The sequence below is a fragment of the Protopterus annectens genome, chromosome 7.part1 (genome assembly GCF_019279795.1).
Source record: "Protopterus annectens isolate FY-2018-M chromosome 7.part1, PAN1.0, whole genome shotgun sequence".
In the NCBI taxonomy this organism is placed as follows: domain Eukaryota; kingdom Metazoa; phylum Chordata; order Ceratodontiformes; family Protopteridae; genus Protopterus; species Protopterus annectens.
In genome coordinates, this window is record NC_056740.1 from 185,174,236 (window position 1) to 185,201,381 (window position 27,146).

Consider the following 27,146-nt stretch of genomic DNA (forward strand, 5'->3'; position numbering starts at 1 on the left):
TCCATAAATCAAACAGGGCTAGGGCTACCCATTCCAGGGACCTAAATATGACCTGCAAATTAAATAGGACATGCTAGAGGGGACAGCTTTATCTCCCAGCAACTGCTGCATCTTGGAAACAGGCTACCAATTCATGTGAAACACAGCACCTCTATGACACTATTCAAGAGGAACCTGGATGAGAGGATGGGCACTGTAAATTCTTACTGGGGATAGAGCCCACAGCCCTCCTGGACATGGGTAGTCATCACTAAATGCAACCTTGGGTACTGACTAGCATTTCTATGCTATTACATTGAGTAAGACAGTCCACACAGCCTATCTAGACCTCGCCAAGGCCTTTGACACCATCCCCCACTCTGGAATCTTAGATAAACTTACTACGCTGGGCATTAATCTCTACATCACTCGATGGGTTGCCAACTGGCTTACTGACAGAACCCACACTGTAAAAGTAGCTGACTCCAAATCCAGCTCCAGACAAGTGACAAGTGGAGTACCTCAGGGTTCAGTCCTGGGACCTCTCTTGTTTGGCATCTACTTCTCTGAAGTACAGGCCAACAATAAGGGACTCTGGCTAACAAAATTCGCAGATGACTGCAAACTGGGAGCCATTACTGAATCACCAAATTATGTGGATACTCTACAAAAGGGCCTTACAGAAACAGATGCTTGGTGCCAGAGCCATGGGTTCAAGCTCAATGCCAAGAAATGTATAGTTATCCCCCCTTTGGGAAAAAACATGTACCTGTGAATTATCACATATGTTGCAGTACACTAAACACCAAAAGCGTGATAAGAGACCTAGGGACACAGGTGGACAGTGGTCTCACCTTCAATAACCAAATCGCCACAACAGTCAGGAAATACTTCTATGTGACACACCTCATCACTAAGGGCTTTTCATCCAGAAAAAGGAGGTCATTGTCCCACTGTACTCATCCCTCATTAGAATACAACGCCCCATTTGGTATGTACCTCTCAAGACATCTGCAACAACTGGAAAGGCCGCAGAAATACCTCAGTAAAAGAATCACAGGCCTAAAGCAGATGCCCTATGCTGACCGCCTTAAAAAACTCCAGTTATACTCTGTCGCATATCGTCTACTCTGAGGCGGTTTCTGCTTAAAATACAAGGCCATGTCAAACCCAGAGCTGTTGGACATGCTACACTTAAATCCCAATCCCTCAGAGCCACACACTCCAGGGATCTAAATCTTGTCATCACAATAAACAAAACATGCTGGAAGGATAGGTTCCTGACCCAGAGACTCCCCAGACTCTGGAATAGACTGCCCATGCATGTCAAGCAGAGCGCCTCTTTGGCCCTCTTCAAAAGGAACCTTGATGATTGGATTGGAGAAAGGAAATTCACCCCAGGGATCATGTCAGTCGTCCTGCTAGATAGGGGTCCAGGGAAGTAAATAGTGTGGGAAGAAATAGCCAGGGAATTGTTATGGCTAGGCTTGTATAGGCCCCAGGGCCGATAGTCTAGTACCAACCTATGAAACGGCTAGGCTTAAAATGACCTCCAGGTCGATAACCTAATAATCTCCTATGATCCTATGATAAACTGGACCAGTGGATGGGAAAGTCACCCAGTGGTCTGGCACCTATATCTCTAATGGGTAGAGGCAGTCTGTAAATGTAAAACCAACTATGCTCTAGCTTACATATAACAATTAAAATATTCCCCTAAAAAACCTCCAGGAACCATAAAAAAAATGCTGGATACATTTGTGAAGCTTCGCTGGGCTTGTTATGGCTTTTGTGGTTGTTAGGCTAGTACATACTTATGAACCTATAAGTAAGGTCTTTAATCGGGGGTCTAAGGAGAAAGGTTCTTTTTGAAAGGCTTTGCATACCTTTTGAGAGCAAGTGAAGAAGAACTGAAATGTCTGTCAGCTTAACTTTTACAGTGGAGTAACTGGAGCCAGATTCATGCAACATAGCCAGAAATTGTAGAACTGCAGGTAAAAGCTAAGAAGGGGTCCAAACCCTGATGTACCACCCTCAGGAAAATCCACTTCTATTTACTCTTGTAATGTTTTCTGGTGGTGCGTTTTGAGAGGCTGAAAGAATCTGTACCACTCTATTAGTAAACAACTGGCTATCATTGGAATTGAGGAAACCATGCAGTTAGTCTGAGGAAGCTGATATCCAGGTGAGGCTAGTAAAATGGGTGAGACAAAAGATCTGGGTGGGTATCTAACACCCAGGGAGGTCATCTGAGGTGAGGCCAAAGTGTGTGGAACCAAATTTGATTGGGTCAGAAGGGTGTTTGAGGATGGTACAGGCAATGCACAGTGATCCTTTCTGCAGAAATTTTGTTATAACAGGTGGAGGAGGCAAAGCATAAAGATGACTAGGTGGCCAATGATGGATCAGAGCGTCCCGGGGTATCTGTCAATTTGGAGGAATGAGGGCAAAGTACCTACTATATTTTATAGTGGCTGGGGACAAAAAGATTGCAGCAAGGCTGGCCCCAGTATTTGGAAATTATTTGCACTGCTACTGGATTCAGGTACCCTTAATGCGGCATTAAGATGCAGTGACTGACCCTGGAATATAAGCTGCAATTAGAAAGCACTGCGAGGACAATGTCCACTGCCACATCCTTGTAGCCTCTCAGCATACAGGGTATGATCAAGTTTTCCCTGATTATTTGTGCATCATACTAAACAAGTGTCTGTCTGTGTAGTTCAAAATCACACACTGGGGAAGTAAACTTTGTACAGCCTGCAACACTAAGAGGTCTACACTCATTTCCAGAATGCTGATGTTAAGGTGAGCCTTTTGTTGTGACCATGTTTATTTATTTATTTATTTAACATTTGTTAACCAGGAAAGTCTGACTTGGAACAAAGCCCAATTTTCAGTGGAGGCCCGAGGAGAAACACTCTAAACACATATTTTTCTAATGTGGAGGAAACCAGAGCACCCAGAGGAAACCCACAGAAACACAGGGAGGACATGCAGACTCCGCAGAGAAGGCATCCCAGCCGAGAATCAAACCGGAGAACCTCTTGCTTTTAGGCAACAACGCTACCACTGTACCACTCCACCATCTATGTCCTTTGGACTGTCTGTCCCTCACATTGATCCATTATCACAAAGAGGAGCATCTACGGTGACAGTGGCTGATAGAAGGGGAAGAACAAAAATATGACATTTCTGAACTGCGTGTGATTGTATACACCACTGCAGCTGACGTCTACATACTGAGGAGAGTTGTATAGGAAAACTGAAAGGATGAATAACAGAAACCACTGTACAGTGAGTCCACTGCAGCACTCTTAGACCGTATCTAGCATGTGGAACTACAATGATGGCTCCTGCCATCATACTTAAAACATGTTAGTAACATGAAAAGCAGAAAGTGAGGTTGATGGAAAGAGCTTAAATACAATGAACATGAGGAACAGAAGTCTGTCTGTTGGTAGTCTCATAATCTTTGTGGTTGTGTCCAGCTGGCAGCTGATGAAATAAAGAAGTTATATACTCACCATAACATTCCATGTTGGTAGTCCATCTCACCCTTCATTTTTACATATGGGTTCGGAGCCGAGGAACAAGCTGAAAGACTTCTGGTTGGTTCTTGGCTAAGCAGGTATCCCAAGGTGCACCAGTACAATCCCCAGATCTTGTTTACTGCTCACTAGAATAACAACCATAAAAACAACCAATACTAAAGGGTCTCCAACCAAGGGCAACCAAATTATTACTTCCAGGATGGGGGCAGGAGGGTGGGTTGGTAAAAATGAAGGATGAGATAGACTACCAACATGGAACGTTATGGTGAGTACATAACTTCTTTATGTTAGGTAGTCCAATCTCACCTTCATTTTTACATATGGGACAGCGTTGCTAGCGCCTTATTCTTGGGTGGCTCACTGGAAAATACTTTTGTGCACCGTGGAGCCAAGGGATGCTCTACCCCTAGATGTCAAATCCAATTTGTAATGCGTAATAAAAGTGTGAGGGGTAGCCCATGTAACTGCTGCACAAATATTATCAAGTGGTACCCTGGCTTGAAAGGCTGCAGAGGTAGACAGCGATCTGGTAGAATGAGCCTTGATCCTGTAGGGTAAGGGTTTGCCCTCTGAACTATAGATAATGGCTATACAACTGGAAATCCAATTAGATAGTGTCACTTTAGAAACTGGTAAGCCCAATCTAGAGTCAGAAAAGAAAATGAACAATTGATCTGATTTCCTGAAAGCCTTAGTCCGCTGTAGATAAAAATGCAGTTGTCTATGAACGTCTAACTGATGAAAACGGTATTCATCTGCATTACAGTGGTTAGGGAAGAAAACTGGGAGTTCTATTGATTGGTTTAAAGTAGCATTAGAACAAACTTTGGGAACAAAGGAAGAATTAGTACGTAATGACACCTTGTCTATGTGAAAAATCAAATACGGTGGCTTAATAGACAAGGCCTGAAGTGCCAATACCCGTCTAGCTGATGTGATAGCTACCAAAAACAAGGTCTTTCAAGACAAAAATTTTAGAGAAGATGAGTGGGAAGGTTCAAAGGGTGGAGAAGTCAATTTGGACAACACAAAATTTAAATCCCAAGATGCTACTGGTTCTTGCAGAGGTGGTCTCAACAGAGTGGCCCCTTTCAAAAAGGTCTTGCATAGCTTATGAGACATTAAATTAGTATCTGGAAAACCTAAATGAGAAATTGCCACCAATTGGACTCTAACAGTGGCAGCGGCCGAACCTTGTTGAAAAAGCTCAGACAGAAAATCCAGAATCACAGGGATAGAAGCAGTGTATGGACCTACATTCATTCTCTGTGCCCAAATAGAAAATCTTTTCCATTTACTGCCATACAGCCTCCTAGTTGAAGGTTTATGGGATGACACAGGAATATGTGAGACTGAAGATGATACATCATGAAGCCTGACTATGGATGGAACTGGAGCAGCCACACTGTCAATTTGAGGGTGTGGATTGAGGGATGTAGCGAACCCGACATGTGAGTCAATAGATCTGGAGCTGCGTCCAGAATCCAATGATTATCCAGGAGGAGAGGTTTGAGGAAGGGGAACCAGACCTGACGAGGCCAGTAAGGAGCAGTGAGGATCAACTTGCTTCCCAGCCAACAGGCTTTCTGAATCACTTTGGAAATGAGAGGGATTGGAGGAAAAGCATACAGAAGTCCCATGGGCCAATCGTGAGCCAGAGCATCTCTGGGAGACTCCCCTGGAGTGGGAATGAGTGAAAAATAGCTACTGCATTTGGTATTGACTGGGCTGGCAAAAAGGTCGCAGCAAGGCTGTCCCCATTTCCGGAAAATCTGATCCATTGTTTCCCATTTCAGAGACCACTTGTGAGGCATTAGGATTGCCCAGCTGAGCTTGTCGGCTATCACGTTGGTCGTCCCTGGAATGTGCATTGCAACCAGAAAGGACTGGGAAGAATTCGCCTATTCCAAAACTCGCATGGCCTCTCGACAGAGTGGGTAAGATCTGGTACCGTCCTGTTTGTTGATATACCAAACCACCAACATTTATTTATTTTTTTATTTATTTAAATTTGTTGACCGGGAGTGTCCGACTGGATGTAGGTCCATTTTCAGCGGAGGCCCAGGGAGAAAAGCTCCACAGTTAAAATAAACAGACAGTATATACATTGGATTACATAGTGAATAACAATTTACATAGCAATTACTTACAACATATTTCCAGATGAAGAACATAGTACATCAGCAGACAACTAGAATCTTTATCTGTGAAGTGCATACCAGACATTAACAAATGTTACAAGAAGAAGCAGTTTGTGCGGTATAATAAGTACTGGCTTATGAGCATCTGAGCTTGCTATAATCAAGGTAGTTAGTGGAGTGGAAAGAAAGGTAGTGGTTGGATGGGGTGGATGATATTACAGTGGGAGTTGCAAGGGCATAGCCAGCATGTTTTTAGTTGCGCTTTTAGTAAAGTTTTGAAGTGGGTGCATGATGGTATGGAGGTAATTGTGGGTGGGAGTGAGTTCCATAATTTGGCTATGGCACAAGAGAATAGTGCTTCACCAGCAGAGTTATTGGCCTTAGTGATCTGCAAGTGATTTTTGCTGCTGGATCTTAGTGGTCTGGTGGTGCGATAGGGTTGGAGTAAATTCTGGAGGGATGGGACATTTAGTGGATGGTTTACTAGTTTGTGGGCAAGTGAGAGTTGATAACACTGAAGGAGGTGAGGGAGTTCAAGCCAGCCCAGTTCAGCAAGTGAGAGACAGTGGTGACTATGGTAGGATGCCCCTGTGGCGAATTTGGCGATTTTGTTGTAGCAGGTCTCTAGCTTGTTTAGATCACATTGCCTTAGGTTGGTATATATTGGAGAGGCATAAAGTAGGGCGGAGATAAGGTGAGAATTTGCTATTGAAATCTTTGCTGCTTTGGTGAGAAATTGCTTATTTCTGTATAACGCTCCTAGTTTTTTGTGGACTTTTTTTATAGTCATGGATATGTGAATGTCAAATTTTAGTTTATTGTCTATTTCCACTCCTAGCAATTTGGTGTGTTCAGTTGGGTATATAGTGGTGTTGTCTTTTGCCGTGATGTTAAAGTGAGAGTTGTTTTGAGTATGTTTGGTGGGTTGGAAGATGAGTAGTTTAGTTTTGTTTGAGTTGAGTATTAATCGGGCATCAGATAACCATGTTTCTACAGAGGAAAAGGCTTCCTGTGTGACTTTTTGCAGTTTTGGTAGGGACTGGGCTGAGCAGATGATGGTCGAGTCATCTGCGTATTGTATGAGTGTGCCATGTTTGGTGGCAGAGGCTAGATTATTGGTGTAAACAGAGAAGAGTAGGGGTCCAAGGATGGATCCTTGGGGAACCCCTATGGAGACAGGTAGTTGGGGAGATGTGTCATTCTGCCATACAACGGATTGTTGGCGGTCAGACAGGTAACTCTGAAACCAGTTGGTGACCCATTGTGAGAAGGATAGGCTATTGAGGACTGAGACAAGTTGTTTGTGTGGGACCATGTCAAATGCTTTAGATAGGTCTAGGAAAGTAGCAGAGGAGAAGTAGCCATTGTTTTTATGCTGAAGGACAGTGTTAGTAAAGGAGAGTAAGGCAGTGGTGGTGCTATGGTTTGGTCGGAAACCATGCTGAGTACTGGAAAGGAGGTTGTTAGTAAGGAGGTAGTCTGAGACCTGAGAGTGTATTCATCTCTCTAGTATTTTGGAGAGTAGAGAGAGAATAGCTATGGGGCGGTAATTGGTTAGTTCTGTGGAGGGTCCGCCTTTGTGGAGGGGAATTATATGTGATACTTTCCACAGTGTGGGAACGTAACTTTCTGACAGAGATCGGTTAATCAAGATGGATACTGGGTAGGCCAGAGCATCAGCTGCGATTTGTAGGTATTCACTTGGGAGGCTGTCTGCTGCTAATTTGGTGGGTTTAAGTTTAGTTAAGAGTTTTTTTATGTTGGAGGTAGGTACAGGAGAAAAAGAGAAGGCAGTGGGGAGATTACTAGTTGAAGGTGTGGGTTGCAGGGGAGGGGGTTGTGTTGGTTTAGCTAGTGATAGTATGGTTTGGGTGAAGTGTGTGTTGAATGAGGAAGCAATATTTTCTGAGGAGTGAGGGATGTTAGAAGGGGGGGTACTGACTTTACCTGGGTGGAGGATGGAGTTTATGGAGGACCAGAACTGTTTGGGGCTGTGTTGTGAGGAGTCTAGGGCAGACTGGTAGTATTGGGATTTGTCCTGTTTTATCAGCTTTTTGACTCTATTGCGTAGTTCTAGGAATTTCTGTCTAGCTGAGGGGGTTTTGGTTTTGCGCCAGTGCTCCCAGGCTTTATCCCTGTTTTTCATTTCTGACTTAGTGGTTTTCTGTAGCCATGGGAAGGGTTGTGCTTTGGTTCTGGAGAATCTTATGGGGGCATGGTAATTAAGGATGTTCAGGAAGGTAGTATTAAAAAATTCAACTGCATCATCTAGACTGAGGTACTTTAGAGGATGCCAGTTACATTCTTTGAGGGATGAGATGAATGTGAGTGGGTTAAAGTATAGTTTTTTACGTATTTGACGGTAGATGACAGGTTTAGCTTGGTATAGGTATTTTTTGAGTAGGAATGTTGGGGAGTGATCACTGAGGCTATCTGATAAGCAGCCTGTTAAATATGACTGGGGGCTCTTACTGACTAGTATCCAATCCAGGGTAGTGTGCTTGGTGGAGTTTTTATTTATCCTGGTTGGTGACTGGACTAGTTGAGAGAAGCCATGAAGGTGTACACGATGGGTTAGATTGTTGCCAGAACAGGATTGCCAGTCAATATTGAAATCACCTAAGATGATAGTTTCTTGGGGGAGATGGTGGGTAGACCAGCTGAGGAGGTTTTCTAGGGGAGGGATGTTTTGGCCAGGTGGGAAGTAGCATCCAATTATGTTGATGGTTTTGTTTTGGTTAATTTTGAGGTTGGTATATATTATTTCTTCATTGCCTATTTGTGGAGCTGATGATTTTAAGATCTGGATGTTTAGATGCTGTTTAAATATTATAGCTACACCACCTCCTTTTTTGTTTAGCCGGTCTACTCTTAGTATGCCATAACCTGTAGGGAGTATTTGCTCACTGGTAATGTGAGGTTTTAGCCAGGTTTCTGTCAGGATGACTATATCTGGGGAGTACAAGTCTATGGTGGCATGGAGTTCATGGACTTTGTTGGATATACTTCTAATATTTAGGCATAGTAGAAGGAAGTCACTTGGCTTTCTATTGGCTGTAATATGGGAGAAGTTGTGGTTTCTAGTCTGATTATAAAGATTGGGGTTGTAGATGGTAGGGCCAGGGTTGGGGTGGATGTCTCTACTTAGGGCTAGTTTTGATAAGCATGAGATTATTAGTTTTCTCAGTTTTTGAATGTGTTTGATTACAAGGGAAACTTTATGATTGTGCTCTGTGGGTAATAGGTATGGTGGGAGGGTTACTATGTTAAGTTGTAGGGATGCTTTATGATTGAGCAATATAGTTGGCAGAATATGTTGTCTGACTGCATCACAATTGTCCCTAGAGGGAGAAGGTCTTGAAGTGCTTTCAATGCCAGAAGCACCACCCTCATCTCCAGAACACTGATATGCAGATGAGTCTCGTGTTCTTGCCATGTGCCTTGGACAGTCCTGCCGAGATAATGCCCCCCCACCTGATATGGGAGACATCCGTGGTCACAGTGGCAACGGGTTGGGCTGGAACAAAGGGGGCACCCGTGATCAGATGATTGGGATCTATCCACCAACGAAGGTCCTTCTTGCATGATTCCATCAGCAGGATAGGATGACTCAGTGGGAGAAATTGGAAGGACCACTGGGAAAACAGAAGTCACTGGAGAATTCTCATGTGTAACCTGGCTAATTGTACCAATAGAATTGTGGAAGCCATAGTCCCGAGGAGCTGAAGAACCCACTTTGCTTTGACTTTTTGCAACGGGAGAAAGCGTTGAACTTGGGAGATTAAGTTCTGTGCCCTTTCGGCAGGGAGACGAGCTGTCATGCTCACCGTGTCTATCGCTGCACCTATAAAAATCACAGATTGAGAGGGCAATAATGCAGATTTTTTCCAATTTATGGAGATCCCTAACTGAGCACAAAGCTGAATCGTGGCATCCCTGTTTTGAATGAGTAGATGCCTGGTGGGGGCGGTCAGGAGCCAGTCGTCCAAAAACGGAAACACCTAGAATCCCTGATGTCTCAGGTGAGCTGTCACTACTGCCATGCATTTGGTGAACACCCTGGGGGCTGTGGTGAGACCAAAGGGCAGAGCGCGAAACTGATAGTGACTGGCTCCCAGCTGGAAGCATAGATGGCTTTTGGACGCCTTGTCCATTTTTATGTGGTAATAGGAGCCCTGAAGATCCAGAGAGCACATCCAAAAGTCTTTCCATAACAATGGGAGTATAGACTGCAGTGTTACCATCTGAAACTTGTCCTTCACTGATTCGTTCAATCTGCTGAGTCCAACATTGGCCTCCAATCTCCGGTTCGTTTTGGAACTAAAAAGAACCTGGAATAAGTTCTGGATCCTGTCTGGTCTGCTGGGACGGGCTGGATGACTCTTTTTGCGAGCAACCTGTTGATCTTCACAGTTGCCTGATGCCTGAGATTGGGGGGGACATCTGGGATCCTTTTGGGAACAAACAGTGATAGGGAAAAGGGTATGATATAGCCTCTGGTAACAACTCTATGTACCCACTTGTTTTGGGTGATATTTAGCCAGGCTTCTTGGTACAAAGAAATGCAACCCCCGACCGGCCCCAGAGAAGCGCAGTCGAGCTCCACATCAGGAGCGCTGATAATGCCATCCTCGAAAGGAATCACGGCCTTGTTGGTATTGCGGACTGCCACTGCCTCTAGGGCGAAGTCTGCCATTTCCTCCTCCTCTGCCTCTGAAGGAGGATTCACCCTGTGTGTCAGGAAAGACCCTCTGGGACTTCTTGAATCACATTTTACTGCCTCTTTGACCCTTGGGGTATGGTCTGAAAGGGACAGTAAAACACACTCCTATGGCAGACAGCGTCTTTCCTTCTTGCTCACACCAAGTGAGTGTATCCTTCACCTTGGAACCAAACAATGAGGAACCATCAAATGGGGCATTGGTGAAAGTAGACTTGAACGGTTCCACAAAATTAGATAAACACATCCAGGAGTGGCACCTCAAGGCAACTCCAGAACCCGCTGCTCTACTTGCTCCATCTGCAGCATAAGATATAAGTCGCATGGAGGAGTTAACCACAGAATTTAAGGTGGACAACTGAGTAGAAATTTTGTCAGGAACTCCCTCGGTACATGCACCTTGTATGGAATCTCCTAACTCCTTGAGGAGATCCCTCTGCAACCTCGTAAAGTGCGTGAGATAGTTCAACGATCAAAGGGTAAAGGCCGCTGAACTAAAAATACGCTTCCCAAATCTGTCCATCTGCTGAGACTCCTTGTTTGGCAGATGAACTGATGGAAGAGGTCTCCGCTAACTCCTTCTTCATGGCCGCCTCCACCACCATGGCATCTATGGAAACACCCTTGGACAAGAACTCTTTACCAGGAGGGGTAGACAAGAACTTATTTGGTCTCCTGGGGACTGGCTCCATGGTGTCAGGAGTATCCCACACCTTTCGACTGACTAGCTCCATTAGTTCGGCAGAAGGTTGAGACGCGAAAGCCTTCAGATACACCGACTCCTCATCAGAAGGGTTAATACTGGTCCAGCCGCACCTCTGCCTAAGGATCTCTAAAATGTCCACAAAGGAGACATCATCAGAGGACTACTTGGGGGACCCTTCCGACTCCTCGAGGTCAGTGTCCGATGTCAAAGACTCATCCTGGGAGTCAGTATGTTTCCTCTTACATGACCTCTTCCGAGGAGGCTCCTCGGAAGGATATTCCGGGGAAGCCTTGGAAGAGTGGGGGCCACCAGCCGATGGCTCCTGAGGCTGCAGGTCTCTGCTGTCTCCAGAGAAAGTAGGGACTGAGACTGAAGTGGGTGCTCTCGGGAGAAGAGTGTTGGTGCCAGTGGTAGGTGCTGGAGAATGAGACAGCAAGCTCCTCATCATCTCAAACGCCAACCTCTCCAGTTCAGAAGACCTCCCCCGCTCCGAAGAGACACGGGTTGGCTCTGGAGCCAGTGCTGTCAGCTCTGAGATAGATGCAGGGTCCGAGCTCACCCTATCCGAAGCACCGAGAGAAAGGCTCAGAACTGAAGAAGATCGATTCATAGGTTTATACTAGGCTATCTGCCCGAGGGCATTTACAAGCCTAGCCCATAGTTTTGTGGCTTACGCCACCCCTTTAGTATGGGGAACTATACCCATTATTTTGCTGTGCCTCTGTCGAGCAGTGACACTGAGGTAATCCCTGGGGTATATCTGCGATCTCCCATCCATTGGTCAAGATTTCTCTTGAACAAGGCCAGCGAGGTGCTCTGCCTCACATATACCGGGATTTTGTTCCACAGCATAGGGAGTCTTTGGGTGATGAATCTATCCCTCCAGCACGTCCTATTAATAGCCGTGTCGAGGTTTAAGTCTCCCGCCCTTGTGGCTCTGACGGATCTAGATTTTTTGAGGTGAAGCATATTCATCAAATCTGTGTTTGACATGGCCTTGTATGTCAGGCACAGGTCACCTCTGAGCAAGCGGTAAGCGACTGAATAGAGCTGAAGTTCTTTCAGTCGGGCAGCATAGGACAGATTTTGAGACCCTTTATCCTTTTGATGAGAAACTTTTGTGGCCTCTCCAGCTGCTGCAAATGTCGGGTCAGATACATTCGAATGGGGCATTGTACTCAATCATTGGTCTGATGAGTGATGAGTATAGGGAAACTATGACCTCCCTTGATCTAGATGTGAATCCCTTCATGTTAAGGTGGGCAATGTAGAAGGTCTTCCTAACTACTTTAGCTACATGGGTGTCGAATGACAGGCTACTGTCAACCTGGGTCCCCAGGTCCCTAATAACTTCTTCTGTGCTCAGTGGATTGCCACCTATATGGTAGCTAGGGGTAATCTTGTTTTTCCCGAAGGGTATGACTATGCATTTTTTGGCATTTAACTTTAGGCCATGGCTCTGGCACCAGTTATCCGTTTCTGTGAGACCCTTCTGAAGGATATCTGTGTCAGATGTGTTTTCGACTGTGGCCCAGTTTGCAGTCATCTGCAAACTTTGTCAGCCATAACCCTCCTGTGTTAGCTTGTACTTTGGAAAAGTAGATGCCAAACAAGAGTGGGCCCAGGACTGAGCCCTGTGGGACACCACTTGTGACAGGCTTTGAGTCTGACATGGCGCCAGCAACTCTGACCCTGTGGGTTCTGTCACTCAGCCAGTTTGCAACCCATCTTGTGATGTATGGGTTAACATTTAAGCTGATGAGTTTTTCAATGATACCCGAGTGGGGTATTGTATCGAAGGCTTTCGCCAGATCGAGGTAGGCTGTATGGACTGCCTTTCCCTCATCAATGGCTTTGGTGACTGTTTTGAAAAAGTCAACCAGGTTTAAAAGGCATGATCTGCCTTTGACAAAGCCAAACTGGGTTGGATCCAAAGTCTGCAAATTCCCCTATGTCTTTATTTATGAGATCCATTATGATCCTCTCCATGGCTTTGCAGATAAGGCTTGTCAAGCTAATGGGCCGGTAATTTCCAGGGTCGGTGGAGGCACCGCCTTTATGAAGTGGGACTACTGTCGCAGTGCGCCACTCCCTGGGTACGTATCCAGAGGTGAGACTATGATTAAACAGCTGTCCTAGCTGTGGGTTTAATTCCTCGTTGAGTTCGTGGAGCACACAACCGGGGACACCATCAGGTCCCATGGATGCTGTGTTTTTTGCTTTGGAGAGAGCAGTTCTCACTTGGGCTAGAGATGTTTGGGGGTTGCAATCGTTTGGTATAGATATCTCTCCTTTGGGGAGGGAGAAGTTTGCACTGAACCTGTCAGCCAGTATGTTGGCAATGTCTGTAGGATCAGTAATCTTCACATCATTTTGAACTAGTTCTGAGCATATCTGGGAGTTTCCTCCCAGGTTTCTAACATAGCTAAAGAAGGCCTTATGATTGTCTTTTGAGTCTTTAGCTATTTTTCTCTCAAAGTTTGCTTTGGATGATTTTATGAGAGCTCTTAGTTTTTACTTGTAGTGATCAAAGGTGTCTTACCTTTTAAGGATTTTGCTCTATCTTGTAGTAGCTTCCTCCTTTGTTGTAGAGTTTGTTTATGGCTGGGGTCCACCAGACTGGACGCTTGCCTTTGGTACAAAGAGTCTTTGTTTTGCTTGGGATTGCCTTATCCATGCAGTCCTGTAGGTGCTGGTAGAAGGCATTTGTAAGTGATTCAGTGGCTTGGGTACTGTTTTCCACGCTCGGGGCCTTAAAGGAGACCACACTAGTCTTTAGAAGTGTGAAGTCGGCTTTCGAGAAGTTCTTTACTGTGGTCTTTTTATTTCAGGTGGGGTGGGATGAGGACCTCCAGCGAGATTAGTTTGTGATCTGATCTCACCAGTGAGGGTATACTTCGGTGTTGAACATTGTGCTCCCATGTTCGTGATGATGAGATCAAGTATGTTTTCTCCTCTTGTGGGGATGGTGACTAGTTGTTCCATGGCATTTGAGTTTATGAATTCCAGGAACTTTTGGGCTAGGGTGTTTGGGCTTGAGTAGTGTTCCCAGTCTATATTAGGGTAATTGAAGTCACCTAGTATGATGGTGTTTGGAGATACATTTATCCCCTCCAGTGTTTTCAGGAAAGCCATGTGAGGTTCCTGAGTTTGTGAGGGTGGCCTGTAACATGCTACAATTTGCATAGCAGTCTTGCCTATGGTTAATTGCACCTGGATGGTCTCCGATGCATCGTGCGTTGCCATCGGTGCGACAGGAGAGCTTCGGACCCTGGACACGACAGATGGCAGCGAGCGTGTTAGAGCCGAACCCGATTCCAAGGCAGCAACAAGGTGAGTTGGAGCCAGCATTTCCTCCGTTGGCACCAAGCACTCCGGCTCCAAAAGGCCAGTATGGCTCGGAGGAGGAATAGCAGACAAGGGCAAAGCTGGGTCAAGTGGCTCCGGAGCCGAATGAGCCAGAGCCAGCAATAATTTTGGCAAGGCAGACGACTTCAGAAGTCTCAGCACTACCCTCTCCACATCTTCTTCTGAAAGGGACCTGGAAGACATAGTTGGGGATCTTGACCTGGGGGGCACTGGAGACCTAACTGTTATGGACACTGGTAGGCAGCTTACAGACCAGCTCCGAGTAGCAGAGTAAACTGCTGTATCAATTGTTTCAAAGATTGGTTCCGAAACCCTCGTAACCAACTCTGACACCACCATGATGCTCTCCTTCGGCTCCAAAGGCTGAGGAGTCAAGGAGGCAGATTTTGATTGTCTCCACTGTTTAGGAGGTGGCTCTGAGGCAGTGCCAGAGAAGGCCTTTTTTAGGATTTTGATTTCCCAGACTTAGAGGAAGCTGAAGAGCTGGATAGTGCTTCCTCAAAGCATGGTTTCAATAGACCCCTGAGTATGAGTTTGTTCTTCCTCTCCTGTAACACTCTAGGAGAGAAAGCATGGCAGAACACACACGACTCCTGTAAGCGGATGGCCCCTAAGCAGTAGACACAGCTACTGTGGCCATCCATTAAGGACATCTTTTGGGAGCATTTCATACACTTCTTGAACCCCGAGGGTTTATGCTCCTTACTTTCCTTAGACATATCTACATACACACACACACACACACACACACACACACACACACACACACACACACACACACACAGTCCAGTGAGATTGAAAGGAAAAAGAGAGAAAGGAAAGTAAGACTAGGTCCTCTAACTAAAACGGGCCTAGCCCTAAGAAGGAATTACACGAGGACTAGATCCACTAACTTAAACGGGCATAGCCCGGTGTAGTGAAACTGGGTCTTCTAACTTAAACAGACTCGAAAGGAAAGCTCAAGCACACAAGAGAAACTGTAAATGACACAATAACTTTCTATTCTTAAGAAAAACAGATAATAAACTTGCAATCCTAGTAACTTCACAAGCGGATCCCCGCCAAAAACAAACAATGTCCAAATAGCAGAAAACTAACTGCTAACGGTGACCAAAAAAGGTCAGAGTAACAACAGACAAGACAACAGGAGCCCCTGTTGACTAAGAGTGGAAAACTGCCAAAAACTCTACCTAATAATCAAATAATGTGCAACAGCGCCTAAAACTAACTGGCACACAGGATACCAATAAACAACTAGAAAACTAAGTTGCACTCAAAAAATGCCTGATGTATTAGCAATACTAAATATACAATAATAAAGCACTGAACATGATACAATATGAAGAATTTGGAAAAACTTAGCCAGAGCCAAGAGAAGCACAACCAAACCCGTCGGCGCGGCAAACAAGATCTGGGGATTGTACTGGTGCACCATGGGATACTTGCTTAGCCACGAGCCAACCAGAAGTCTTTCAGCTTGGAATTCGGTCGAGTCGGAGCAGAGGATCGGCTCCGAACCCATATGTAAAAATGAAGGTAAGATCGGACTACCTAACATCTATAGTTTGCATGGGCTCTACTTTTGTTTTTAGAGATTTACTGAGATGGTCAAAAACAGACATAAATAAAACAAGTATCTCTTGCTGCTGTTGTAGGGAGTCAATCATCTGCATATATACTCAAAATCTCTTCAGTCTGAGGTCAACTGCAATTGCCAACATGCATTTAGTGAAAATGTGAAGTAAGGGGACTTGTGAGTCATACGGTAGTGATCAAAAGTGATAATGGTTGGCTCCAGGCCATAAATGGAGATACCCTCTCAGTGGTTTTGCAATCTTAATATGGAGATAAACATCCTGAAAGTTTATCAAGCACATTTAATTCCCTTCATGAAGATATGGAAGTATGGACTGCACTGATACCATCCAGAAGTTAGTCTTTTTAACATGGAGGTTTAGGCCACTCAGCTCTAGAATGGGCTTGATGCCCTTTGTTTTCTTTCAGACTAAAGGGAATCTTGAACAGACACCAAACCCTCTTAGGTCTGGTGAGACCTCTTGGATGTCACTTTGTGGAGAAGATTGAGTATATTTGAGCCACTGTTCTTTTTTTTATCACAGTAGCATGTCTGTGAGATGTAGGGAAGTTTGTCTGGGAGTATTTGTGAAAGGGATGTTGTAGCATCTAGATAAGGTGGTCTTCTCTCTGCAGTCTTGTGTGATGGCCAAACAAGCAGTTAGGTGAAAGGATAGTAGACTCCCCACTAGATCCACAGTGAAGCAGCTGAGATGTTGTAGCTACAGAAATAATGCTCTTTATTCTGTCTTGAGTGATGGCTAAACAAGCATCTAGGTGAAATCATAACAGACTTCCCAACTCCTCCAGAGTGGAGCAGCTGGGCAATCCCTCAGGGGTGATACAGAAGTCTTCCAGAGAAAGGGCGCCTGTACCACTGATTCTGCCCCACTAGCTCTAGGGTGACATTCATTAAAGGATCCCCCTCACACCCAGCCATCAGGGCCCCTGCTGGAAGAGGAACTGAAAGCAAGATGTTGCAGTGTCTTAAACCAGAGTAATTTGTTACCTTTTGATTCCTTGAAAGGGATGTCTGAGGGGTCTCAAAACAGACTCCAAATGTAGACAACATCTTGCTCTCTTGCTGGTCAAGAACCACTTGGGCACATCAATATCTGATTCTATGTTCTGCACTTACAGAGTAATTGAGAGCAAATTTAAAATGCTTCTCTTCATGATTTTTGTAGCAAATATGTTACACATCACACTCCTTTACATTGACTGTCAGTTTCAAGGCCTGTTTCATTCTCCACTGCTACACAGACCATTAAAATATATCATTTGAGCAGATTGTTTTATAACACCAAAATCTTTCATCATACTTCACTACTGGCAACTTTCTAATTAAAGACAATATACAATGTACATGTTCTTCTGCTAAGTTGCTGCAGTGCCAATGCAATCATGTATTAATCTTTCTTTTACTACTAATGTCAAGTGATATTCAAATCAATACTAGTCTGCCATCCACCTCAGTTATACATAACAGCATGCATCTTCCCATATTATCAAACAGCTTTTTTGCAACAGTTTCTTCCTTCTGTTGTAGAGTTTGTTTATTACAGGGGACAGCGAGATTGGCTTCCTTTTTTGGAGGATAACATCTTGGTTTTGTTTGGGATACCATGATCCATGCTCTCGTGTAAGTTCTTATAGAGTGCATTTGTGTAGGATTCAGCAGTCGTAACTGTATTGTTCATCTGCATGGGTGTCATGAAGTTCGTCACTTCTGTCTTAAGAAGCATGAAGTTGGCTTTGGAGAAATTTTTTACCGTGGTTTCCTTAATGGTGGGTGGGGGCAGGATGCAGATATCTAGGGTGATTAGCTTATGGTCAAGATCTGACCAATGAGGAGTTGACTTCAGGTGTGGAACACTGGTCACTCATGTTGGTAATGATTAGGTCTAGGATATTGTTGCCCCTGGTAGGGGTGTGGATAAGTTGATCCAGGGCATTGGAATTTATGAATTCCGGAAAGAGTTAAGTGAATGAGTTGGTACATGTGTAGTTTTCCCAGTTAATGGTGGGGTAGTTGAAATCGCCCATTATTAGGGTGTTTGGTTGAACTCTAATATTTTCCAGTATATCAAGAAAAGAGGAGTGGGAATCCTGGGGCATGGTGGGGGATCTGTAGCAAGCTACAATTTGGATTGCAGTTTTGCCCAGAGTTAGTTGCACTTGGATAACCTCGGATGCATTATGCTGCGCAACTAGCCTGGAGGTGTGGATATCCTTAATAAATATGGACACACCTCCGCCTTCGGTGTTCTGGTCCAGGTTAGATGGCCAAAAAGTGTAGTATGGGTTATAGCCTGGTAATGCAGGGGTGCTTTCTAGAGCCTTGAACCAGGTCTCAGTCACTGCACAAATATCAACTTTCTCCATTTTAAGGAGTGCCTCGAGTGAGTGTATTTTGAGATTTAGACTTCTAGCATTGAGTAGCATTACCCTCAGTTTTTGCGTGCCTGTTCCTGTTACAGTGGTAAATTTGTCATTTGAACCTTGCCTAAAAAAGGAGCTATAGGGGTGGCAAGACCTTTAGCCAGTATCCGGAATCCCAGGGGCGACACGTGCAGGCCATCTCTGGCAAAGCATCATGGTCTGTCGACCATGTTGTCCCAGGTAGACAGATACTGTATCCCCCTTAGAATGACACCAGAAGCTTAGCCAATTATACTGCGGTATCATTCTGGGTGATGGCAGGATGCTACTCAGGGCTAGGGTCATACCTGCCTGGGCTACAAGATCGGAGAGCACTTCCATGTCTCTTTTCATGTAGTCCAGGGAGGTATGTCTCAGGTCATTCCCACCAACATGGACAATGACAGAGTCATATTTGTACTTGTTGTGGAGTGACCTGAGTGCGTGGGTTATGTGGCGGATCCTGGCACCTGACAGGCAGCTTACAGTAACCTTCTCCTTGTTTAGCCTGGTGAGTGGGACATTAGTTTGCCTGACTATAGAGTCATCTATGACTAGTGTGTTGGGTACATTGTTTTGCCTTATGGGCTGTGGTTTATTGGCACACTGAGTCTGTGGGCTATGTGTCATTTGGGTTGTGTTGGGGGGTGGAGGTTGCTTGCATTTCTGTTTTGGAGTTCTCTGTTACTTGAGCAGATTATTATTGAGAGCCTCCACAAATGTTTTTGTGTTTCTATGTGTGGATTTTGATGGTGTAGGTTTAGTGAGACTGTGATGAGTATGGTGTGGTGCAAGTGTTTGCCTTCTCCTCTTGACGGTCAAGTTCAGTCTTGGTTGGAGAGAGCTTTACCTCCAGTTTGGCTAGACAAGTGCATCTCACACAGGTTGTGGTGTTGGGTGGTAGGAGGAGAGGGTTGTCTGTGTACATGAGGCAATTGCTACATTGCCCCAAGATGCCCAGATTCATCAGATAGACAGGAGAGAACACTGGGAGCTGACCCTTGGACATGCCTGAATAAAAAATTACTTTCCTCTAGACAAGTGAGGAAAGTGAGTATAAGAGCTGTTTTTCTCTAAGTATATATATATATATATATATATATATAATTTGCATTATATATACTTATATATATATATATATATATATATATATATACATACATACATACATACATACACACATTATATATACATATATGCACACACATATAAAGTTAACAAACTTTAAATAAATAAATAAACTTTACAATGGCTTTACTATTCCTAAAGCAATATAATTACTACACTGCTTACTTTACTGCACCATATTTGGTTGCTTTCTTCCGTTTCTAGGTGGCTGACATTTTTCTTAGTTAACTTTTTGCCATGTAATACACCAAATTCATGATCAGTCTTCCTTATGGAATTCTCCAAGGTTTGCAACATAAAAGGGACACTTGGCCATGTGGTGCTTAATCACATACAATTTAAAAAGTAAAACTTTAGCTTAGCAGGGCTCTAAACAAATATACTGTCATAAATATTTTGGACACAAGCTTCAAGTGCAGATGACTGTATTCTTAATATTTAAAAATAAACTGCAGATTCAGACCTCTGACACAAAATTCTGTCCACTTAAAATTGCTTATTTAAACCCTTTACCTTTCTGTTCTGTAATGAGGTGCTGAACAATGACATCTGTTATGCTGTCTCTGTAGGCATATCGATCCTTATATAGACCATGCACTGTACTAAAGATCAATTGGTAAAAAGCAATTGTGCCATCTTGACAGCCAATAACCTAAAAGTTTAAAGGTAAATTCAAATTAATAACATTAATTAAGGGAAAGCAGATTATTTCAAAAAGCAGTACATTCATTAGTTTACTATGTAATTGACTAAAACTTGACCAACATTTTATATATGTTTCAAACTTGTGATGGAAAAACAGATCAAAAGACTTAAAAATATTATAATTTGTATGTTTGTTTAGATTACTTAAGTTGACTGCCACACAGTTCTTCAAACACATTTCCCCATACTCCCAACCTTCCACAGGTCCAAATGACATTTTCCCATCTTTCCATAATCACTGCTTTGTTGTTGCCTTTGCTGAAGGTTAAGGCAATGTCAGTCTGTTTCCAGAGCTGTCCTAGTCCAGACAAGCTTCTCTGAAACTGCCCCCCCCCCCCACCACCACCCCAAAACCCATGGGACCAGTCTTGGCAGGTAATTAGGCAGAGGAAACTTATAGTCAAATGTACGAGATGATAACCCAGAGTCCTGGAAGATACAGTCATAATAGCTCTAATCACTTTCAGAATAGTGACAATTGCTGAAAATTAAAAGGAAATATAACAGATTCAGCTTTTTCTGGATGAAATAGGTAGGATATAGGTGTCATATTTGATCTGTACATTTTTATGGGAGCTACCAAGAAACAACAAAATGGCACATATGCCCTGAAGGTTCTGCAGCATGCATTTCTCTTTCAACTTCTACAGCACAAGCAAACTACAGCAATCTTCAAGAGGCAATTTTCTCACCAAAAAACACCTCAGCACAGCCATGAATGCAAACTCTTGAAGGCTCCTAGAGCGACAAATTCTGCTGTCTCCACAAGACAATGTTTTCCTGAGACTTTCTAGCATTCTGCCACACTTGTGTAGCTCTACATTGATCCACGCCATCTCTGCAAGACAGAGGCATGTATTTCCTAGGCAACACTTGAAATCCTTGCTGGGAGATAGCCTGATACCTGCTAATGTTTGATAACATGATATTCCTGTATTCATATAGATTAGTATCTTCAGGGTGGGAGAGGCTGTACCAGTTCACAGTGGTACATGAATGCAGTGTTCCTTGAGTTACCATACAACGGGTCATTGTTGTTCTGACCACTTTGCCTCACACTCTTCAGAGAGAGGAGAAATGACAGTCACCTGAGCAAGCAGAAAGGTGAGAGGATGAGGAAGTGTGCGCACAGAATAATGCATCAGTCAGTCAAAGCATTCTATTATCTGTACACACACACACACACACACACACACACACACACACAGATAAATACGGCTGGTCACCAAAACCAATGGATGAAAGTAAAACGGTAAACACTGCATACCTTAACCTGGTCCGAGCTTCTGACACAATCCTCCACTCAATCATAGTAAAAAAATTAAACAAACTGAGAATAAACCCCTACATCACCTGCTGGATTATCAACTGTCTCACAGGAAGCAGGGGATCAAAACAGGGGAACCTAACTCCATAAAAAGATCAGTCAACCAGTGGAGTTCACCAGAGTTCAGTGCTGGCACCTCTCCTCTTTGGCATCTACTCCTCTGAAGCAAAAGCCAGCACCAAAGGGCTCTGTCTGACTAAGTTTGCAGCTGGCTGTAAGCTAGGAGAAGTCAGTGAATCCTCAAATGACTTCCCCATCCTGCAGGAAGGTTTGTCTAAAATAAATAACTGGTGCCAAAATCATGGACTGAAACTAAATGCCTTTGGGTAGTCACCTACTCCAGGGAACTACCACATTGACAATACGCACGTAAGAGTTGACCCAAGGTGTTTGGAACTTGGGAACATGTGTAGTCAGTGACGTAAGTTTTGACCAACATGTGTCCAGTTTCGTAAGAAAGTCCTATGTTGAACAGACTCTCTATACTGTCCACATTCAAGCACAACTTGCACCTATAGATGGGTAATAGTAAATTTACCCAGGACTGCACCCTGTACTACTAATGAACAGAAGCAGTTTCTTAATGTTTTATTCTACACATGGGTCCCTTCAAATTATCTACGATATGTTCTCAGTTATTTTTAATAGGGATAATATATAATTATCAACAATGGGATGTGTAAGGCCAGTCTAACACCAAACAAGATAGATTAATTCAAGCACCAAAATAAAGGGAAATTGGCTAGGCTTAAAATGGCTACCAAGGGCAGTTAGCCTAGAGCTTACCTATGAACTTATGTGCATTACATAATTGTCAAACTTTGATATCTAATTCAGTTTTCAGAAACAATTACAACAGAAGAATCTTAAGGAGGCACCTGAATTGGAAACCAGCACAATCAGAGTGCTCATTTGTTATGGAACTCTTAAATAACTCTTAGCTTTATGCATTTTTTACTGTTTCCCATACTGCTTTTTGTTAATACTCCAGTATCCTATGCAGTTTTAAATATACCCTCTCCCTTAGCATAGTTTCAACAAGATCTTGTATTAAATGAGTTTCTACCTGCCAGCTAAGAACAGACACACTATTCTCAGTAAAAACTATTAACTTCTTGTTTCTGGGCCTTAGAAAATGTTTTGCCTATTCGAACAGCAGGATGACAATTCCTGGTAACATACTAGTACTGATGTCTACGACAGCTCCCAGGCTGTCTACAGAAGCTTCCACTTCCACTCTTGACTTTAATACATTTATTTTGAAGATCTTGCACTTCAATTTATACTTTTTATTTGTTAACTAAAAATCGTCCTTGTCATCTTGGTAAGAATTTATTTCAGCAGAGGAAACTAGCCCTAGCACTTGACCCTTTGCTTTAAACTCCCTAAATTTGATATTTTTATTATATGCCCTGTGTTGAGTCTCTTATGTCATCTGCAATTGTTCCTTAACAACTGGCACAACATATTTATCTTATCAAGTCTGTGAAGTGTGCTACCACACTTTTAACTGGTGTGTTCAGGAAGCCTCGGGAACGACTACCATGTAGAGGTCTGAATGGCGGTAAATACTGCTGAAACTTGATGCACCTATCTTCCAGTAAAAAGAAGGTAAGGTATGAACAGATCCTAGTTCCTGTCATCATGTTTTACACTCTTCATTAGTACATACTTCAAAGTTTTTTTTTTAAGTGCTTCAATAACCCATCAGTTTGAGGTTGGTACACTGAAGTTCTTAACAGTTTTACTTTAAAGCATTAACAAACTTATACATTCTGGGCAAGCTACACAGAAGTTCTCAGTGTCTCTCATTACACCAGATCAGTACAATCTAGCTAAAGGCCTAACTTTGTTTTTTTTTTTTTTTTGTTTTTTTTAGGTTTTCACTTGCTGCTTTTATTAAGATTCTAGTATCCTATACAGTTTTAAATGTACCTCCTCCGTTGGCACAGTTTCAATATGATACTGTATTAAATGGGTTCTACCCACCATCTAACAGACATTATTTCTCAGTAAAAACTAACTTCTCATCTCTGGTCCTTAGAAAATATTTTGCCTATTTGAACAGCATGGACGGCATTCCCTGATATCGTACTATTGATGTCTATGACAGCTCCCAGGCTGTCTACAGAAGTTTCAACTCCCCCTCCTCTTGACTTTAATATATTTACTTCATGTATGGTTATGAGTAATTTCACCACAAGTTTTGTTAAAGGTTTTGTTATCAATAATGGTGCAACAGCTCTTATTTATCTTTATCTTACACAACAAGTAATTATTCATTTATAAAATATAGCTATAGCTTCTTCACCTATAGACGCAAGTACTGGTGGAATGGTCTTTGGAGAGGTTAGTACAGTGGCCATCAGATGCATCTTCTCTATAGACTGACTAAATGTTTATCAGTAACTTCACTCCTTTCTTAGACAGCCATGACATTTTTCAGATGTATCGTCTCTATAGACTGACCAAATATTCATCAGTAACCTCTAGGGTTGCCACCTTTTCAAATGGCCAAAGTGGGACATTTTCGGTACAAACATCAGATTTTACAGGCCGACAAATGCCCATGGTCAGTACAAATGATAGAACTTAACTTTTTTGCCTAAATAAAAGCTTATTCTTGTAGCATTTTAGTTGCTTATTCTGTTTCTTATAACATTTAGGTATTTTAGATACAGAATAACTGTTTTATGCAACTATTACATAAATTATAGGAAATAATTGTGTCCTACAATCTCAGGACATTTGCCATTTTTAATATTTTTTGTCAGGACACAACTTCCCAAAGAGGGACTGTCCCTCGCAAAGTGGGACAGGTGGTAACCCTGGTAACCTCACTCCTTTACTAGACAGTAGTGACATTCTGACTCGTATTTGTCCTTATTTGCACCAACGTCTCTGTGAGTTTCTCCATTTTGCAAAGTGTAACATGTGAATCACAGAAACTAAAAAAAAGCCATTTCTTTCTCTGTCTCTCTCTCTCTCTCATGTTGAAAAAAACAAAAAAAACAGCAAAGGTTCCCTCCTTCCAGATGGGGTAATTAACTCAATAATGTCTTGTACTTGCAGACAGCAATTCATGAATGAAAACAAATACTGCACTTTGGTATATACAGATCAAGGTATGCCCATCATAACTACCAATATGGTATATAGGGCTCAAAGCAATCTCTTTAGTTCAAGTGCAGCTCATTTACAGTGAAAAAATATAATTCAGATTTTACTTCCAACCAGCATACTATTAATTAAGACATTTTTAGTTACTTAACAGTTCAACTTCAATCTATTTTTAAAGTATTGTAAAATAACATTTTTTTACAGTCCACAGCCTTGGTGAATCAACTTAGATCAGGCTGCTATATACCTTTCTGACATATTCATAAGCAGGTCCCTGTTTCTCATTGAATATCTCCAACTAGGTTCCTGGTATTTATTGAGTAAACCCAAATGTAGGTTTCTGGTACTCCACTGCTTCTTCTGGTCAACAGCCCCAAAAAACCCTCCAGTGTTTGCCATAACATCTCTCTCTGTGATAGGCAAACATTTCTGAGGTTATGGGCAACAACTCCTTTTTTAACAAGAACTTTAAAGGTTTTCTACATGGCCATGCTATTGTACACTTTTCCCACCATATTACACTGATTATCTAGATACCCATCAGGGCTTTTGCTTTAACATTCAAAATTTATAGTACATTAAAGGAGCATTTCTAATGTAGCCAACAGCATGTGTGTGTGAGTGTGTTTTGTGTGTATATCTATCTTGTGTGTATGTCTATCTGTATAAACACAGATAAAGCAAACCAAAGGATAATAAAATCACACAGATAAATAATTCAGTTAAAATGCCAAGGAAGGCCCTACTAAGCTAGAGTCTTCACTAAGTAATATCTTAGACCTCTTGTAGTGGAGACCTGTGGGATCGATGGATCTATGCAAGTGACCTTTAAGATTGCAGAGGTGTTTCAGCCCCTTTCTTTACATATTCTGCTCTATTATTATGTTTCAAACTCCTTTAGTTTCCCTTATCCTTTAATTTTAGCTCTTGTGAATTGTTTCATACATTTTTTTACCCCCCTTATATCTGCCTTACCTTAACTGCTTATATTTTAATCAGTCTCCTTTTAAATATGTTTGCATATTTTCCTCACTCCATCCCCTAACTATCTCTAGTTATTCTCCCATAATTCTTCTTATCACGTTAAAATTGTGAGCTACAGTCCTAGTCATTCTTTACTGGTTTGCTTTTTTTTTTACATTACCCAGAACTGCCCACCTTGTCTCCTTTTTCTGGAGAACACTGGACTGAATGTAACTCAAGTCCATGAATACGACCTCGAGTTACGTTCACTCCAACATTCTACACTAACACCAGCACCTGCACATATAGCATATATCAAATGCTGGGTCTTTACTAAAATACAAATCAATGCAAAACAATTACTGTTCTATGTAGAACAGTCGTTTGCTCCAAAGCATACCTCTCAACCTCGTAGTGCAAAAAAGTTGGACAAAGCCTAAAATAATGGGGTTACAAAGGCCTTAAATTGTTAGATATTTAAATACTGCTTTTATAAACTTAGAAAGTTGTTAAAATGACAGAATTTGTGTTGCATACATTTTTTCTAAAGGATATGAAGTCTGAAACTCAAACGCATGTCATTATTGAGTGACTTCAGTTCTCAGTGATTTTCCAGAAAAAAAAAAATCACACATTTTATGAGGAACAGACCAAAAATATAAGGCAAAAATCTGGACATTCTGCAAAAAATCTGGACAACTGAGAGATGCTTGGAAGTACATTGTCTTGTGTTTTTTGCTGAGCCACTTAGTACAGAATAAAGCTAATCCTAACAAATTTACTGAAAAGGGCTGTAGGGAACATTTTGTGTAAAGTAACATGAGTACCCACTGTACTTTGCAGCATCTTTATTATTATTAAGGCTTAACAGCTGAAGCACTGGAAATGGTGTGTGAAGTGAGTGAGACAAGAAAAGAGATGTGACAGAATTAGAGGTTTTACTTTTTTCATACCTCTCAACCTCTAGCTCAAGAAATCTGGACAAAGTAAAAAGTAATGAGGGGAACAAAGGGCCCAAAAATAAGGACATATTTTAAATATTGCTCCTCTGAGCCTAGAAAAATAATGAAATAATAAAAAGTTTTCCAATAATGGAGAACAGTAGACTGAAATACTGTCTTTGCGATCGTGATTTCAAATGCTATGACAGCAGTGCACATGTGTAGTACTACTCTTCTGCACCAACACATCAACTGTCACTCAAAGACACTATTTCAGTCCAGTGTTCTCCATTATCACCTTTTTCTCCTCTAGTGCTCCATATACTTTTTTATCAGCTATTATTGTCCTGTTTACTTGCTCTCTATATTTCTGCTCTTATTTTCTCTCTGTTGCATTCTTTTGGGTCAGCACCCCTACAGACTCCCTCTTGATCTCCTTTCTTCAGTTCCTTCTTGGGTCTTTTCTATCTTGAACTTCTTGAGGTCTGACTCTATAG

The 27,146-nt window shown here is 42.6% G+C and overlaps 1 protein-coding gene across 1 annotated transcript in view; it reads right to left on the bottom strand.

Moving 5' to 3' along the window:
* The window catches only part of IFT122 (intraflagellar transport 122), a 2,412,356-nt gene that overhangs the window by 1,660,431 nt on the left and 724,779 nt on the right, over nucleotides 1–27,146 (bottom strand). Inside the window, exon 10 of the mRNA XM_044078630.1 lies at nucleotides 20,107–20,245. Within this exon, the coding sequence (XP_043934565.1) occupies nucleotides 20,107–20,245 (139 nt within the window). The remainder of the gene's footprint in view (nucleotides 1–20,106; nucleotides 20,246–27,146) is intronic.